The sequence below is a fragment of the Trachurus trachurus genome, assembly GCF_905171665.1.
Source record: "Trachurus trachurus genome assembly, chromosome: 9".
Lineage (NCBI taxonomy): Eukaryota > Metazoa > Chordata > Actinopteri > Carangiformes > Carangidae > Trachurus > Trachurus trachurus.
The window spans coordinates 10517421-10533110 of record NC_139895.1 but is presented as its reverse complement, the minus strand read 5'-3'; the positions used below and the strand labels follow the sequence as shown (position 1 = coordinate 10533110).

At 41.1% G+C, this 15690-nt stretch overlaps 1 protein-coding gene across 1 annotated transcript; it reads left to right on the top strand.

Moving 5' to 3' along the window:
* Window positions 1-533: 533 nt before the first annotated feature.
* Window positions 534-13829, top strand: rnft2 (ring finger protein, transmembrane 2). The gene is made up of 9 exons (XM_083979186.1): window positions 534-733; window positions 1653-2176; window positions 3363-3439; window positions 3844-3944; window positions 4304-4457; window positions 8755-8904; window positions 12001-12066; window positions 12206-12307; window positions 12839-13829. Exons 1-9 carry the CDS (start codon window positions 687-689, stop codon window positions 12971-12973), a joined length of 1356 nt encoding a protein of 451 aa, XP_083835312.1. The 5' UTR covers window positions 534-686; the 3' UTR covers window positions 12974-13829.
* Window positions 13830-15690: the final 1861 nt, after the last annotated feature.

Sequence of the window (15690 nt, the reverse complement as noted above, 5' to 3'; positions counted from 1 at the left end):
GCTGCGTTCGGGACAACTCGGAACTCGGAGAATCTTCCAGTTTCGACTTAACCAAAAACATGGCGGACCTGGACAAACAAACTTTGCATTCAAAGAAAAGAAAAGAAAAACATTACAAAGGGCACAAAAACAAATTTTAAATTCTAAAAAATAAGTTTTCATGTATTTTGGGATTTAAAATGCATTGTAATTGATGTTTTAGCGTTAATGGTGTGGGTCTACACGCGTGCAGATTGTTGTATGGCGTCAGAAAACTGATTCTCGGAGAAGTCGACGTATACATTTTTTTTTTAATTTCCGACTTCGCCGAGTGGGAGCTCCGATTTGAGGTGGCGTTCAGTTGCACTTTTTCAGGCAGGAGGTCGTAAATTCCGAGTTCCGACTTGTCTCAAACGCAGCATGAGCTGGACCCTGCCGGAGCATCCTCAGCTGCAACACCAAACCCTCTGCTGCTGTTGCTGCTCATCCCCAGCTTTGATTAAATATGACAGCGAGATTTGAGGGTCAATCCACTGAACGGATTCAGGTAACGATACAAGTGTCGATACTGTTTAATGTGCAGTTTAATGTTTAACACACACACACACATACGCGCCCGTGCGCAGGGAGGGGAGACAACACAATAAAGCCGGTGATTGTGATTTTACATTTGCAGGGCTGGATCATGTGGTGATGAGCGGTGTGCCATGCAGAGGAGACACAGCAGCAACACGGATGGCATGCCCTCGGAAAGGTGGGGAAAAGGAGCTCTCTGAGACAACACAGATGCTGCATGTCGTATATTGGTGAATTAGTGGCTTTCTTCACTATAAAGTCAAATGCATGTGGACCCTCCAATACACACACACACACACAATCTGAGGCTTTTCTTATAGATTTTTGCCAAGGCCTCTCTTACTGTAATGTAAACAAACAATTAGTATGCACTTTACAGTTATATTTAACCCTTTTTTGCAGCAGTGATTAGTCTATCAAAAGGTATCTTTATGTTTCCCACTAATGGCTCCATGAAATAATCAAATATTTTGGCCCTTAAGACACAGATGCTCTGAAAAATAATCTGTCTGATTTGTTTCTTTTTAGAAAAAGCACAACTGGATCCCCCTGCAATACAAATTCTTAAAATGATGTTTACACTGCTTCTCAATTAAAGGTGTCTCTTACATCTAAAAAAAAAACATGTGCAATGCACATCCATCCATTTTTTTGTGCAAGAGAACTTGAAGTCTCTATTAAACATGCAGTTTGACCTATGTCATATAAAAGAGAACAGAGTCAGTAGAAACAGTAGGCTATTGGGATATTGTTGGAGAAAAAAATAAGGTCCAAAACAGGGCCAGTAGCTATCGGGGACCTTTATTTCCAACATTCAGTAGTACAAAATAACACTGCCAATGCGACCTGCTCCTGTAAGTGGTTTTCACTTGTTCTATAAGGTTTGCATGTGACCAATTGACAGAGGTCAGAGGTATCTATCTATTATCTAACACCTTTGGCTTGAACTGGAACATGAGTTGTCAGTCAGTTTTTTTATGCATGACTGAACCTCACTGATGATCTTATAGCTCAGAGTGAATCCTTGCAGCAATCTTCCATGCCAGTGATTCTTTGTTTGTGTTTGTTTTGCAATCCACTCTTTTTTCACCACTCAGGAGCCGAAGCCAAACTCTGGGATCAGAGAGCAGCCTTGACGAAGGTGGCGTGTTCGACTGCCTGAAGCCCGACTCACCCGCCTCACCCCAGCAAATCTTCTCCGGCCTGGTGGGCGTCCCCTCCGGCTCCGTCTCCTCTGCCCAGTTCCAGGCAGCCGGCTTAGTCCTGGGCTCTCCCCCCGAAGTTTTCATCCAGATGACCGCGTCGTCCCGGGAAGAAGGCGGCCCCCACCGCTCGGAGGTCGGACCTTTCCTCCCTCGGCCGCCCCCGCACCACCATCACCACAATCACCACCACCACCACTTCCACCACCAGCCCCTCCAGCACAGGACCTCCTCTCTGCTCCAGCAGGCCACCACGGCGGCCGGCGCCGAGAGGCACGGCTCCAGGGAGGAGGCGCAGGAGGACCCGTCCACGCCGGCGCCGGCGCTGTCGGAGCTGAAGGCTGTCGTCACCTGGCTGCAGAGGGGCTTCCCCTTCATCCTCATCCTGCTGGCTAAAGTCTGCTTCCAGCACAAACTAGGTACAGCAGCATACAGAGTAACACTACACCACTTAATACTGTATATCATTAAAGGGATAGTTCAACATTTTGGCAAATTGGCCCATTGCCATAATCCCTATAGTCATAGCAGTAGGTTCACTACCTTTATTTGTCGGTGCAAGCTATTTGTAGAACGGCGGAGCAGAGCCGTGAGCTGCTCAGAGCTACTACGGAGGCTAATGGGATTTCTTGGTTTCCCTCATCAAATACACAATCCAACAACTCCAAAACGCTCTGGTGGACAAGTTGTGACCTGCACATTCACCACACTATGAGATAATAACAGAACGTTACGAGACAGAGTTGTTTTAGGGGTAAATTCATGCAAAACCGCTGATGTGTGTGGTGAATGTGCAGGTCACAACTTGTCCACCAGAGCGTTTTGGAGTTGTTGGATTGTGTATTTGATGAGTTTGATGAGGGAAACCAAGAAATCCCATGAGCCTCCGTAGCGTAGCTCTGAGCAGCTCACGGCTCTGCTCCGTCGTTCTAAAAACAGCTTGCACCGACAATTAAAGGTAACAAACCTACTGCTATGACTATAGGGATTATGGCAATGGGCCAATTTGCCAAAATGTTGAACTATCCCTTTAACAATGTGATACAGTTGAGGACGAGATTATTAGCCCACCTATAAAAATTTCACTTTTTTGTAAGTATTTCCCAAGTGTCGTTAAACAGAGCAAAGAATTTTTAACACAGCTTCTTCAAACATAGTTTTATTTTAGATGCTTGCATTAATTTACCTTCCACACAGAAACTGAATTATTTCACGAAAAACCAAAACTACCAGGGTCAAAATGATCAGCCCCTCTGATGCAAATTGTCAGTTGTGTGTCTTCAGTTGTTTGTTTTAGTTTTCAACAAGTCTCAGCCCATTTTTATTTGGGAAATCTGTCAAGCTCCTCCAGATTTGATGGCCTTCTGGCATGATTTGATAAGATTCAAGTCAGGGTTTTGTACAGGCCAGTCAATAATATTCACTTTGGTCCTCTGGAAAAACTATGATGTTTGAAAAAGCTGTGTTAAAAAGCATTTGCTCTGTTTAACAGCACTTGGGAAACACTTACAAAATAGTGAAATTTTCATAGGTGAGCTAATGATTTCATACTCAACTCTGTAGCTGTATGTGGCGTAGTGATGATGTTGCACCTCTTCTCTGCAGGTATCGCTGTGTGTGTGGGGATGGCCAGCACATTCGCCTACGCCAATTCCACTTTTAGGCATCAAGTGTCACTACGGGTAAAAAAAATCAACAACAACTTTACAGTAACTGCTGAGTTTATGTTTTTTTTTTAATTTTTTTAAATACAACCTCAACACAGGAAATGATTCTTGACTGTGTTATCTCATCTTGACCACTATAGGCCTATATAAAAGTCTTACGTCATTCTGCATGTAAGCATTTCCTGTACTGTATGTCATAAATGCGGTTAGATCCTGCTCGTCTTCCCATTATGTGGTCAGGTTACCTTCATGTCCCTGAGCCGCCTCAGCTAAGAGATACATAAGCTCACAGAGAGGTGGACTGATACTGCACCACGCAGTCTGTGCATTTATGACATATTATGAAAAACTAAACTAAACAAAAAACTACTTTGAATGTCTGAGAATCATTGTAAAGTGTGTCTCTCTTGTGTTTCCAGGAGGAACGATCTGTGTTGGTCGCTCTTTGGATCTTAATGTTCCTCACAGGGAATATCGTGTACATCTACTACACATTTAGTCACGAGGAGCTGTACAACAGGTAGTGTACATACATGCAGGTTTTTACTGTAGTAGCTTTGTGTTGCTTTGGTTTGCCATCTTATGTTTTGGATTTACTCTGTGTATTTTAGGTTTTTCCACTCATTTTGTGTTGTGTGAGTCATTTTATTATTATTATTATTTTTACTTCCATTTCCTTTAGGGAGTGTTCCTGTACTTGTCTGATCTTGTCCTGTGAGTATTTTGTGTTTATTTAGTTGTTGTTTTTTTGTGTTTTTGAGTTTTTCCTCCATTATGTTTAACATTTGTCTCGCTGTTGCTTTTTAATTCCTCCTTCCAGAGTGAAAACACCACACCTCCATATGACATGAAGATGTTATTTTGTTTTCTGTCTTCTAGCCTCATATTTGCAAAGCCGAACCTCAACAGCTTTGACTTCTTTGACCTGATCTGGGCGGTGGGCATCACGGACTTTGTCCTGAAGTACTTCACCATCGGTCTGAAATGCTTTGTCCTCTTTTTGCCCAAGATTCTCCTGGCCTTCAAATCCAGGGTAAGACGTCTCCAGAGTCATCCTGAGATAATGTGTGACAAATGTGTCATTAATTTATTTTTATTTTTATTTCCATTAACTTTAGTTGACCCTGACCCTGACTCCTCCAGTCTACATGATAAAGTGTGCTTAGACAATAGACAATATACTGATACTGATACTGATACTGAAGAACCCCTGATTAAGATGAGAAAAACAGTCAATCCATTCACCGTGGTCCTTTTTTAATGCTTTATGCATTATTATGCCTTTACATTTTTTCATTAAAGGGACAACGAGGAGTTTTGGAAAAGCGAAGCGTTTTTACACTACATTTATGAGCCTCAGCGCGCACCGTGAAATTCTTTGACCGGCGCAAGACAGACTCATGTTTTCATTCATCAAGAATTAAAGTCAGAGGTTCGAAGACGATCACATACCATCGTAGTTCCGACCATAAACGGCGATTCGGCGGCGTTATTCTCATGACTCGCCACGAAACCGAAAGTAAAGAAACGCTGGTCGGCTCGACCAGCATTTCCACCACCACTAATAATAACAAAATAACAATAGAGACAAAATATATTTTATATATATATATATATATATATATATATATATATATATATATATATATATATATATATATATATATATATATATATATATATATATAATAAGATATATTTATCAAAAATGGGCCCATTAACAAGTGTGGTTAGCGTAGATTCATCCACATTAACGTGAGACTTTTTTATAACCAAATAGAAACTCCTCGTTGTCCCTTTAATTAGACACAAATGGCAAAAGTAATAGATGGTTCCTGCTCCTCTGTTTTGAGACTTTGCTGCATTTCTCTGTCTCATATAGTTGGTGGTAGCACACTATGGATTTGAACTACTGCTGGTTGTAACTGTTGAAAAAAAAAAAGAGCAGGTTATGTTTATTTTATTTATTTGTTTTCTACCAATGTTGTAGATAATATATATAAAAAAAAAAAATAAAGTTAAAGATACTTTATTAAACCTTTGCAGGAAATTACATGTCACCACAGCAGCACCAGACAGAAGACCACACACACGCATCATACATAGAATACACAATAACAACATATTGCACAGCCCGTTAAAACATGGATAAGTGATAAAAGTAGCAAGATTAAAGGGGCAGAGACACAATCACATGATTACAGAAGTTAAGAGAAAGCCAATGTCAAGCACCAGTTGCATGTGCGCATCTAAAACTAAATCAGCTGGAAAAACACAGCAATAAATATGTAAATTAAGATTTAGGTCACGCTTAATCTAAACTTAAAGATAAGGCAGGATATCCCTGGTGACTGTAAACGCATCACAGAAAGAGTTGGGCCTAGCCTACATTTCCTATGATGCAACTCAGCAGCATCCTTTCCTCGTAAACGCCTTTTAAAGTGGAGCTGAGTAGTTCTCAAATCTGTGGTGCAACCCTTTTTTAAAATGTAATAAACTGTCACAACGATGGGATGGACACGGAGTGAGTCACAGAGAGTTCACAGTGAAAGTTGAGAAAGTTAGTTCACAATTTAAAAAAAAAATCAAAATTTGATAAAGTATGATGAAATACTCCGCTGAGTGAAGAAAGTGCTAAAGGGTCACAGTGTGAAACTGTTTTGTATTCATAAGGTTTTAAATGATGCTCCTTAGGTGAGCTTGTGCGTGTGGGAGTCTGTGTGCATTGTTGCGGCCCGAGGCAACAGAATATGTCTGCAAACACACACACACACACACACACACACACACACACACACACACACACACACACACACACACACACACACACACACACACACACACACACACAGACACACACACATCTTTGATTTCCATACAGGTGCAGCTCATATTCTTGGTGGTTGTGCGTGTGTTTGTGTGTTGAACGGTTAGTGGAGGTGCAGGAGGAGGAGGAGGAGAGGGGTTACAAAGTATTAGGATTAAATTTTCCACTGATAAACAGACCTGGAGGCCTATCAGAACCACGGCAGCCAGCAACTGAGCTCATTCGCCCTCAGGGGGTTTGCCGGGGTGAGGTCATCCCTCCCTGGAGCTGGACCATTACCTGCACCCTCCACTCACACACACACACACACACACACACACACGTATACACACACAGTCATATATACCGCACATAAATAGAGGATTTGACAGCTTCCATGAGACACATGTTGAGTTTTAAGATTATATCACCGCTGCTGTCAACTAGTTAACCCAAGAGTTGCAGTCTACTCTCAACTCCTCGTTGTATTATATTCATTACCGCATCCATCCACGGCTTCACTAATGATCCTACATAACCACTGCAGTCAGCACCAGCCTGCACGTAAGCAACGGCAGCTCGGCACGAATACAGAAGCTCCATGACGGCTTTGTTTTAAAAGCTCAGGCAGGCTCATGTTTACCGCTTGTGTTTGAATGGTTTTTCGAGGTTATGTTTTGGTTTCATTGTGTGTAAGAATTTTCATCGCAAGAGGTCACTCTTCAGTCTTTTGGCACCCGCAGTGTTTGTTAAATTAGGTCTTCTTGGTATTGATTTGCTGTTTATCTTCTGCTCTGTTTTTATGTTGCTTTGTTTTCCAGAGTCTACTCTGTTGGCCACGAGCCAGGAGAGGGTTTCTGCAGCACACAAGTCAAAGAGTGATAGTGCGATTGATAACAGTTTTCAATTCTGATTAATACTAGGCTTATCTTTCAAAGAACAGTAGGATTAAACATTGCATCTTATATTCTCCTATTCTGAAGTCCCAAAGTGTTTAAGGATCTAAACTGGAGAAAGCCTTAGATTTGAGGAGCATGAACGATTGAAAGTGCAAAACTTTGTTCGGTAACTTACTTAGAATTGATTCATCTTGGCCTAGAAACATTTTAACCACTACATGCCAGCATTTACTTATGAAACATTATCTAAGCAGACAAAAAAAAAAAAAAAACCTAAAACATTGTGCTGTACCACTGTGAACATGTGTAATTGAGTTTCAGAGCACCTCCAGTTCCTGATGAAATATCACTCTTGTGCATATTGAGCTCGAATGAACGAACTTTGTAATATAATGCCATTGTTTCAGCACTTAAATCCAGTTGAAGTCATGATTTAAATTTTAAATTTTTACCTTTGGATTAATAAAGGAGGAATTGGACGCAGCATACTAGTCACTTCTGGGTAGTGCAGCATAATGAAATTGAATTATACCCCCCGCCTCACAACAACATAGTAAATGAATTATAACACTCTCCCAGATAAAAATGCAAAGTTGTGTTATTTATGCGTGTGTTTCAGCGGTGGCGGTGGCGGTGGAATGGATAAAGCGATCAGAGAAAGTAATGAAAGCAAATAAGCAGGGAACTACTCAAACAAGGCCCTGCCTGCAGAGGAGCTTATACTCAAACTCCTTGGCTCGTGTCCAAAACTTTAGATTTGACAGTTTCCGCGTGGGCGTGATGGGCACGGTGGGATACGAGGCTGAGGGGACAATAAGGAAGATGAATTAGCTGCTAGCAGAGGTCTTCCTCGCCTACCAACCTGGCTGCTCACGGCTCTTTACCGGCTGTCATCAATCTTTGTCAGCTACCGTCCAGGAAGTCATTTCACAGGCTGGGATGCCACAGGGGCCACCGGGGAAGGGGAGGAGGAGGAGGGGCGGGGAATCAAGTTTGCCATAATTTTGGTCGCCTCTGTTTTTAACCGTCCCCAATTCACTTAATGCACTTTGTGGCGGTCGGGGACGTGTGGTCAGAAGTTCATTTCTTCTCTCTGATTACGGTCCTTTAAAGGCAGCCATAGCGAGCGAGCGAGCGAGCGAGCCCCCTGTAGGGATTTGGGTTTAATGTGGGCACTGGGTAGCAGGTGGAGAGAGACGCTGCCAGTTTCCCTCGCAGTGTGGGGAAATTGCCTGTACTGCTGTGAAACTGTAGAGCTCTGGACGGCGGCCATGTTTAGGCTGGAGGCATGCTGTTTTAAGCTTTTAATACCGCACTGCTCTTGACTAGATAGAAGTGTGCCCCGAAGCCGTTCAGCTCTTTCTCCGTTGCTGCTGTTGTAATGTGGACAGTTGTTGGACACAAGTATATTAAGCCTACATTTAGTTGAAAGACTTGGGTTAAAACAGCCAAGGTTTCCCTTTTTGTTTTTGTTCTTTCTTTTTCAAAAACTCTGCCAAAAAAATATTAAAGCTGGCACCTCTACAGAGCTGACATCTGCAGCAGACGCAAAGTTTTGATTAAAGCATCTGAAGGTCTCATGCAACAGCTATTGTAGATGATGAAATGTGTTTGATTTTGTCCAGGGGAAGTTCTACCTGCTGATCGAGGACCTGAGCCAGCTGTTTCGGGCCCTGGTGCCGATCCAGCTGTGGTACAAGTACATCATGGGAGAAGACCCCTCCAACAGTTACTTCCTGGGAGCCACACTTATCATCATCTACAGCCTCTGCAAGGTAATCACAGCAGGGTAGCAAAAAATGTATAGGCCTACCGTATCTACATATATTTTGTTGTCTTCTTTGTTGGCATATTGTGTCAGCCAAAATATGCAAAACTTCTTTCGGGCATCCATGTTTTTTCTCCTCCAAGAGATAACCTGTAGGCTAGTGCGAACGTCGGAAGTCGGAAACTTTACGAGTTGGAGTTTCGACAACTGAGTTGAACGCAGATCTACGAGGTCCAAGCCAAGTTTCTCTGACAACATTTGGAGAAAATATTTCTGTTAAGAGAAACAAAAAATGATCCCGCCTAAAATCTGTGTTCCTGTGCTGCTGTAAGTTTAAAGGAGCTAGCCTACTATTGCTAGCTTTAAGAGCTGTAGCCTAGAGGAAACATGTGAGTTTAGCATCAAAAGTTAATTCCCCTTGTACTTTTATTCCTTTACTACCAAAATCAACTCATGTCTTTAAATTGTGTCTACTTTTCTACTCTTGAAATTAGCATGCTAACTAGCTAGCTGCGGCCCTGAAGACGTAGCAGTCTTGTCTTGTAAATGCAACTGAAGCTGCTCGACTGCTCCTGACAGCATTAAAGAAACACCACCATTAAAGCTGCTGCTTTGCTATGTACAACAATGAGACATTCAAGCCGTTTTAAGGCCACGTGTGTGGGAGTGAGAGCTCAAGCTCTATTTTTTATATTCTTCACACGTTTATTCCTCTCACTTCTTGCATGCAGCTACAAGCTCAATGTAACACTGTGAATACCTCCCAGGACAGACAGTCTGAAACTGTGTGTTGTTTTCAGCCTCATATTTAGATGAAAATGTATCTTGCCGGTCTGTGAAGTCAAATTTTTAACCCCGCCTTTATGTATTTTGTCTCCTAATATGACCAGTGTCCATTCAGTCAAAAAAAAATGGAAATAGTTCATTATTACTTATCTGGAAATGACACTGTAATGTATTTTCTGGTTAAGGTTAGGTTAATCTAATCTAATCTGAAACATTTGGACACGTCTGAATACTTGTGATCCTTAGTGTTAGTCACAGGGAAATTCACAGCATTGGAGCCGGATGAAAACATATTTAATTGTGCCTGATATCTTGTTTTAAGACCTGAGTGTGGGAAAACAATAACAATGGACAAGACTTATTCTATGATTAATCTTCTCACGCCAATATATAAAAATATTAAGTCATAAAGTTACTTAGCAAGCTGTGAATAATGGTCATAATGTGACTCAATTGTCTGGTCTTCCCAATAATTCTGAAAATAAATGCAACTGCGTCTTAACAATTCTGATAAAAGTGGTCGAGGTTCGTGAAGAAAATGCATAACTTGCAGATATTGTACCGCTCTTCACAGGAAATTCTTATTCATTCAGTCGTTGGTTGTTATGCATCTCCATAACGTGGGCGTGGACTTTTAAAAAGACAGGACATTGCAGCGAGTAAGATGTGCCGTGATGATATCGGAAATCTCCCCAGGTTAAAGACGGTGTGGAAGGTCTAAGGGTGAGGGCGACAGGAAACCAGGGAGGGGTCACAAAAGTCAGACACTGAGCTGTTACATAAACTTGCTCCTAAAACAACTTCTGTAAAAATGAGTCAGTTTTGATTCTGTCACAATATCATGTAGGAAACTGAAATAGTAGTGAAAATAAGTGGAACTCGACTGTGTGAATCTGAGTGATGCAATGGTTGGACTTGATCACTGTCATGGGTTTGACGATGTGTGTTGACACTTGTAGTGCAGTGTAGTGTAGTGTATCTCCTGACTTCTTTAAATACAACAGTGATTCACCGGATGTATTTGTTGATGATGGACTTGTTCTGTTGAATTGGCCCTCGACAGCTTCCTGGTTGCGTGTGTGCGTGTGTGTGTGTGCGTGCGAGGTGCAGCCTAGCGACGGTGTTTTCCATAATAAGGCCATAGAGTAGAGTACAGTGGTCAGTGATCGTCATGCTGCCGTGTCATGCTGGGAGACAGATGAGTAAAGTTTACAGGAATGGACTTTGTGTTTTATTTCAGTTTAAGTAATCTGAAATATTTCAGGAATGATTGGGTGGTGGACTGTCATGAAATTTTATACACATGCTATCTGCAATGACTTTGCTGATCCCACGACCTTTCATTGGCAAACCTCAATAGGTCTAAAGTGTCCAGCACATACCTGCAAAACCACAAAGGACATTCCCTATAAGCATGCTAACCTTACGCTGGCTGCACACTGTATAGCTTTCATATCTTAACTGATTTATTGTTTTTACATTTTATTTCTAGAAATTTTTTTGCTTTTTTTTTATTTATTTTTTTTATAAATCTTACCACTTTTTTGTAGAATTTTTAAAAAACTTTTTATGACTTTTTTACAGAAATGTTTTAAAGTTTTTGGAGAAATTCAATACAATATTTCCACAAATTCACGCTGTTATAACGTACATTGACTTCAGTCTCAGAACAAATATTTGTGTATTTCTGATATTTGCTTCAAAATGTTGTCCAATGCGGGTCCATGGTCTAATTTGTGTCATTTTAGGGGTCCTTGTAGTTAAAGTGTTTGAGAACCACTGCTCTAGATGATTCAGCCAGACTGCGACACCACACACCTGTTGTTTGTTTGCGTGGTCAAACGTGACGAACACATATATAGGACGACTGACATCATCAACTGGGTGTCCTGGCATGCTCTATTTTATGCAGCGAAAAAAACAAAAAATATAGAAAAAGAACAGGTATAGGTATTTTACTTATAGGTCAAATCCTGTTGCCATTAGTTGCCATGTTTGTGAGCTGCTAAAAATACGCAACATCCAGGTGGTGATGCTTCCTGGTCTGCTCATCAGGTGTGGTCAATGGGAGGCGTTTGTTTTTTTTAACTTGTAAAGCACTTTGCATTGCATTTAATATGTATGAATGGTGCTATATAAATAAGTAAAGTTTGAGTTTGATTGGCCATTTCGAGTGTTTTCATCAGAGGCAACCTGGTCTATGGCTTTAGGCCTTGAAAATCGGGTCGAAAGTCACCAGCATTGTGAACCTGTTACAGTGCACTGAGACTCCTTAATCCTGCTCTCATTACAATATTGTGTTTGTTTTGTTTTGCAGTCCTTTGACATCTGTGGACGTGTGTCTGCCATATGCAAGGCCATGGCCATGCTTTGCAGCTCCCAGGTCAGTTTCACACACACACGCACACACACACACACACACACACACACACACACACACACACACACACACACACACACACATGCACAAGAGTTCAAAATACGTCTTTCCCTCAACTGTCCCTCCCTGTGATCTCATCCAGAGTTATGGTATGAGGGCCAGCAGTCAGCAGTGCAGCGAGGCGGGCGACGTCTGTGCTATTTGTCAGGCTGACTTCAGAGATCCCATCGCCCTCCTCTGTCAGGTGAGGACTGTCGAGTAAACTAGAAAGAGGGTGGGAGGTTACACACTTAAAGAGAAACCGGGCCTCCGCTGAACCTCTGACCACATCCTTTGGTAATCAGGGTGTGCACAGTGATCTGGCGTGTGTTACACTGGTTTGCACTTGTTTTTGCTGTACTTGTGCGGTAATTCACACATTGCAGTGATGTCATGGCGTAATGACACAGCCGTAAAGCACTTTCAGAGTCGCTGCAAGCAAGGTGAGAGGTTAATCCTCTGGAATCTGGTCAAAACAAACATTTTCAAGTTCCTCTTTGGATAAAACTGGAAAGAATCCGCCTATTTAAGCAACAGCGTTTGTGTAATTTCCTCTGCACACTCATATTGTTATTGTTTCATAATGATAACTGATCCTTGAAGGGAGGCCAGAGGTCACAATCAGCTACTGAACCATGCTAGTGTTGTTTTTAAACTTCCTGTGATGTTCCTAATCATTAATTTCAGCATATTTCGACCCTAAATACGTGTTTTTACACACTGTGTTCTCCGGCAGCACGTGTTCTGCGAGGAGTGTCTGTGCTTGTGGTTCGACCGGGAGAGAACGTGTCCGCTGTGTCGCTCCACCGTCATCGAGACCCTGCGGTGCTGGAAGGACGGCACCACGTCGGCTCACTTCCAGATCTATTAAGCTGTGACAGTAACGTACAGTACAGTGTAACGTACACACACACACTCTGCAGAGATGCAGAATTGTGCAAGTGAGACAATGGTGTGTCGTCATATTTCACTCTTTTATCTTAAAGTGCGGTAAACCAGATTTAGGCGTAATCACAGCTGCACACAATGCATTTGAAAAAGACCAGAATAATCACATTATAATATTCAAGATGCTCTAGTGTCGGTTTTACAGCTGAACTGATGTCAGACAGTTTGTACAAACTGGCCATTTACTTTACACTGACAAGGATGTTACTTAATGTGGTGACAATGTAAATACTCACATTTCACACTTTCATGGCTGTATGGTGTCAGCTGATACTTTGAATGATTCATTTTATATTTAGCTTTAGCTAGTTATTTTATTTGTATATTTGTTTATTAAAAAAAAAAAATCTTTCCAACAAAACTTAATATTTCACAAAATGGACTGAAAGTAGGAAATCGGCTCAAACACTTGTTCTGTTTGTAGGTAAAAAGGCTCCTGGTTATGAAACAATAAGACTTTTGAGATATTCAGTGATGAACGTTTGGTGATATTGACTTTTATTATTATCTTTTACTTCAAACGGTGCATTGTAGAATTGATTATGTTGCAGTCTGGGCATCACCGTCATAACTTCTTTTGTGGATTTGTGATGCAGAAAGTGGTGCAAATCATGAAGCTATAGTGCGATTTGACTTTCTGTACATTTTCATTTAGAGTGGAAAGTCTGCACACTACAAATGTCATGTTATTATCATTCTCTGTTAGTATTCTTAATCTGAATCATTATTTGTATGATTGAAATAGGTTTTTGCTTTTGAATTAAAAGCACTTTATCTCACGACACTTGCAGAGAATTTATTTTAAAAAGTTGTTTTTTATTATTACTTTTAACTACTAAAAAAATCCATAAGAAATATTTAAGAAGTATAAATAGCAAACACTTTATAAAAAGACAGTTTCAGTAATTCTGCTCACATTACACATTATATGAGAGGAAGCTTATCTCCATAAACATCACAGACAGCATCAACAGCATAGCTTCAGGTCCTGTATCTTGGTCATAATAATAATAATGTTAAAAAAAAGCCACTTAACACAATAAACATCTAAACACTGTAGAAAGCAGCTATAAAAACAGTCATCCTCTTATTATGTACATTCTTACAGTGTATTTTATGTAAAAAACAAAACAACAAAAACAACAGTTCATTATGAAGCTTATAGAAACAGGTCTACTGTATTTCAGTGCATTTTTTTTTCTAGGATTCCTGCTAATTTGATCCTAGATACATTTCTTATCAGTTTAACTTCTTAGTCATTAATGCACTCACACTGTGGGAGGTGAACATTCAGAGCCGTCCTTACTAGTTATACCCTCCACCCCCCTTCCTCTTTCCCTTCCCCCCTCCTCCTCCTCCTCCTGCTCTACCAGGGGACGATTACATCACTGTTTTGAAACTGGGATGACAGAATCGGAGAGTCACGCAGGGGGCAGGACGTGCAGCTGACTGTCTGACTGGTCTGCAGGGCTGCAGGGGCTCAGCTGTGTCAGCTCGTTAGACCAAACTCCCCACAGTGCAGCATCCACAGCATCCACGGGCCTGAGCAACGTCCTGCTCATCATGCGATCACACACGGAGTTAAAAAGTCAGAGACAGAAGTTCCGACCCACGTTTTTTAACCAGACTTCATCCCTTCCTCCTCCTCCTCCGTCGGACCACAGCATCCATCGACTCCCGTGCATCAGTAGCTATAGTGCAAATGATCCCTCGCTCCTCGTGCATGGTCCTAAAGACACCATCTACATAAGATACAACACACACATGCATTTAGTGGACACGTTTACTGTACAAAGGTAAATATGTAACACTGTAAACAAATGCATTGGTTTTTAATTGTAGGCCTATTTCTATGGTGCATTTGCATCTTTACGACATTTATAGCCTATTCATTTATACGTTATCATACACCATCAAATATAAAGAGATATTTCATATTATATGGCACACAAACTAAAAATCTTAACATTTTAAGCTACTGCGCGTTAGACATCCCTAAAATATTGATTAAACCCACCCACAACCGGTAGTTTGGCTGGACTTCGTGCCAATAATTGACCAATAATCTGAGCCACTATTGTTGTCAAATTAATTAAACTTTAAAAAATAATACTATCTGCAACAGTGGTTATTGTGAAGTAAAAACTAATATTTATTTGGCAAAACAACAGGTGAAGGAGTAGCTGGTGCAATGTTATGGCGTTTATTTTATGTTTTTCTTTGATATTTAGTATGTCGCTCACATAGTTTTCTGGAAATATAAGCACTTTTTTTTTTTTTTTTTTTTTTTTTTTTTTAGATTTTTCAAATAGGCTAGCTACTCAAAAGGACACATTTCCTCAATTTACAGAGGGACAGTGAAGAGAGTAAAACTTCTGCATGCCAATAAAATTAAAAATGTAAATGTAAAATGTAGCAGCTAACACTTCTGTGCTAAATTAGCATGGTCTAACAGGTGTTCAAAAATGATAATGACGAATAGGCTTCATCTAAAGTCGCATATTAACACAAAGACGTTTTTTGCTTCAGATACCTCAAAACTCAAAATACAGATGACGTGACTCTGTCATTAACGCACCTGTTGCCGCTGCTGCTGCTGCCGCCTCGCGCCCTGCCTACAGATGCCGCCGCGCGACGAAC

Excerpts from the sequence above, each read along its gene's own strand:
- rnft2 (XM_083979186.1), top strand. The coding sequence starts at position 687 with ATGCAGAGGAGACACAGCAGCAACACGGATGGCATGCCCTCGGAAAG. Across the intron at positions 734-1,652 it reads GATGGCATGCCCTCGGAAAG|GAGCCGAAGCCAAACTCTGG; the intron begins GTGGGGAAAAGG and ends TTCACCACTCAG. Across the intron at positions 3,440-3,843 it reads GGCATCAAGTGTCACTACGG|GAGGAACGATCTGTGTTGGT; the intron begins GTAAAAAAAATC and ends TTGTGTTTCCAG.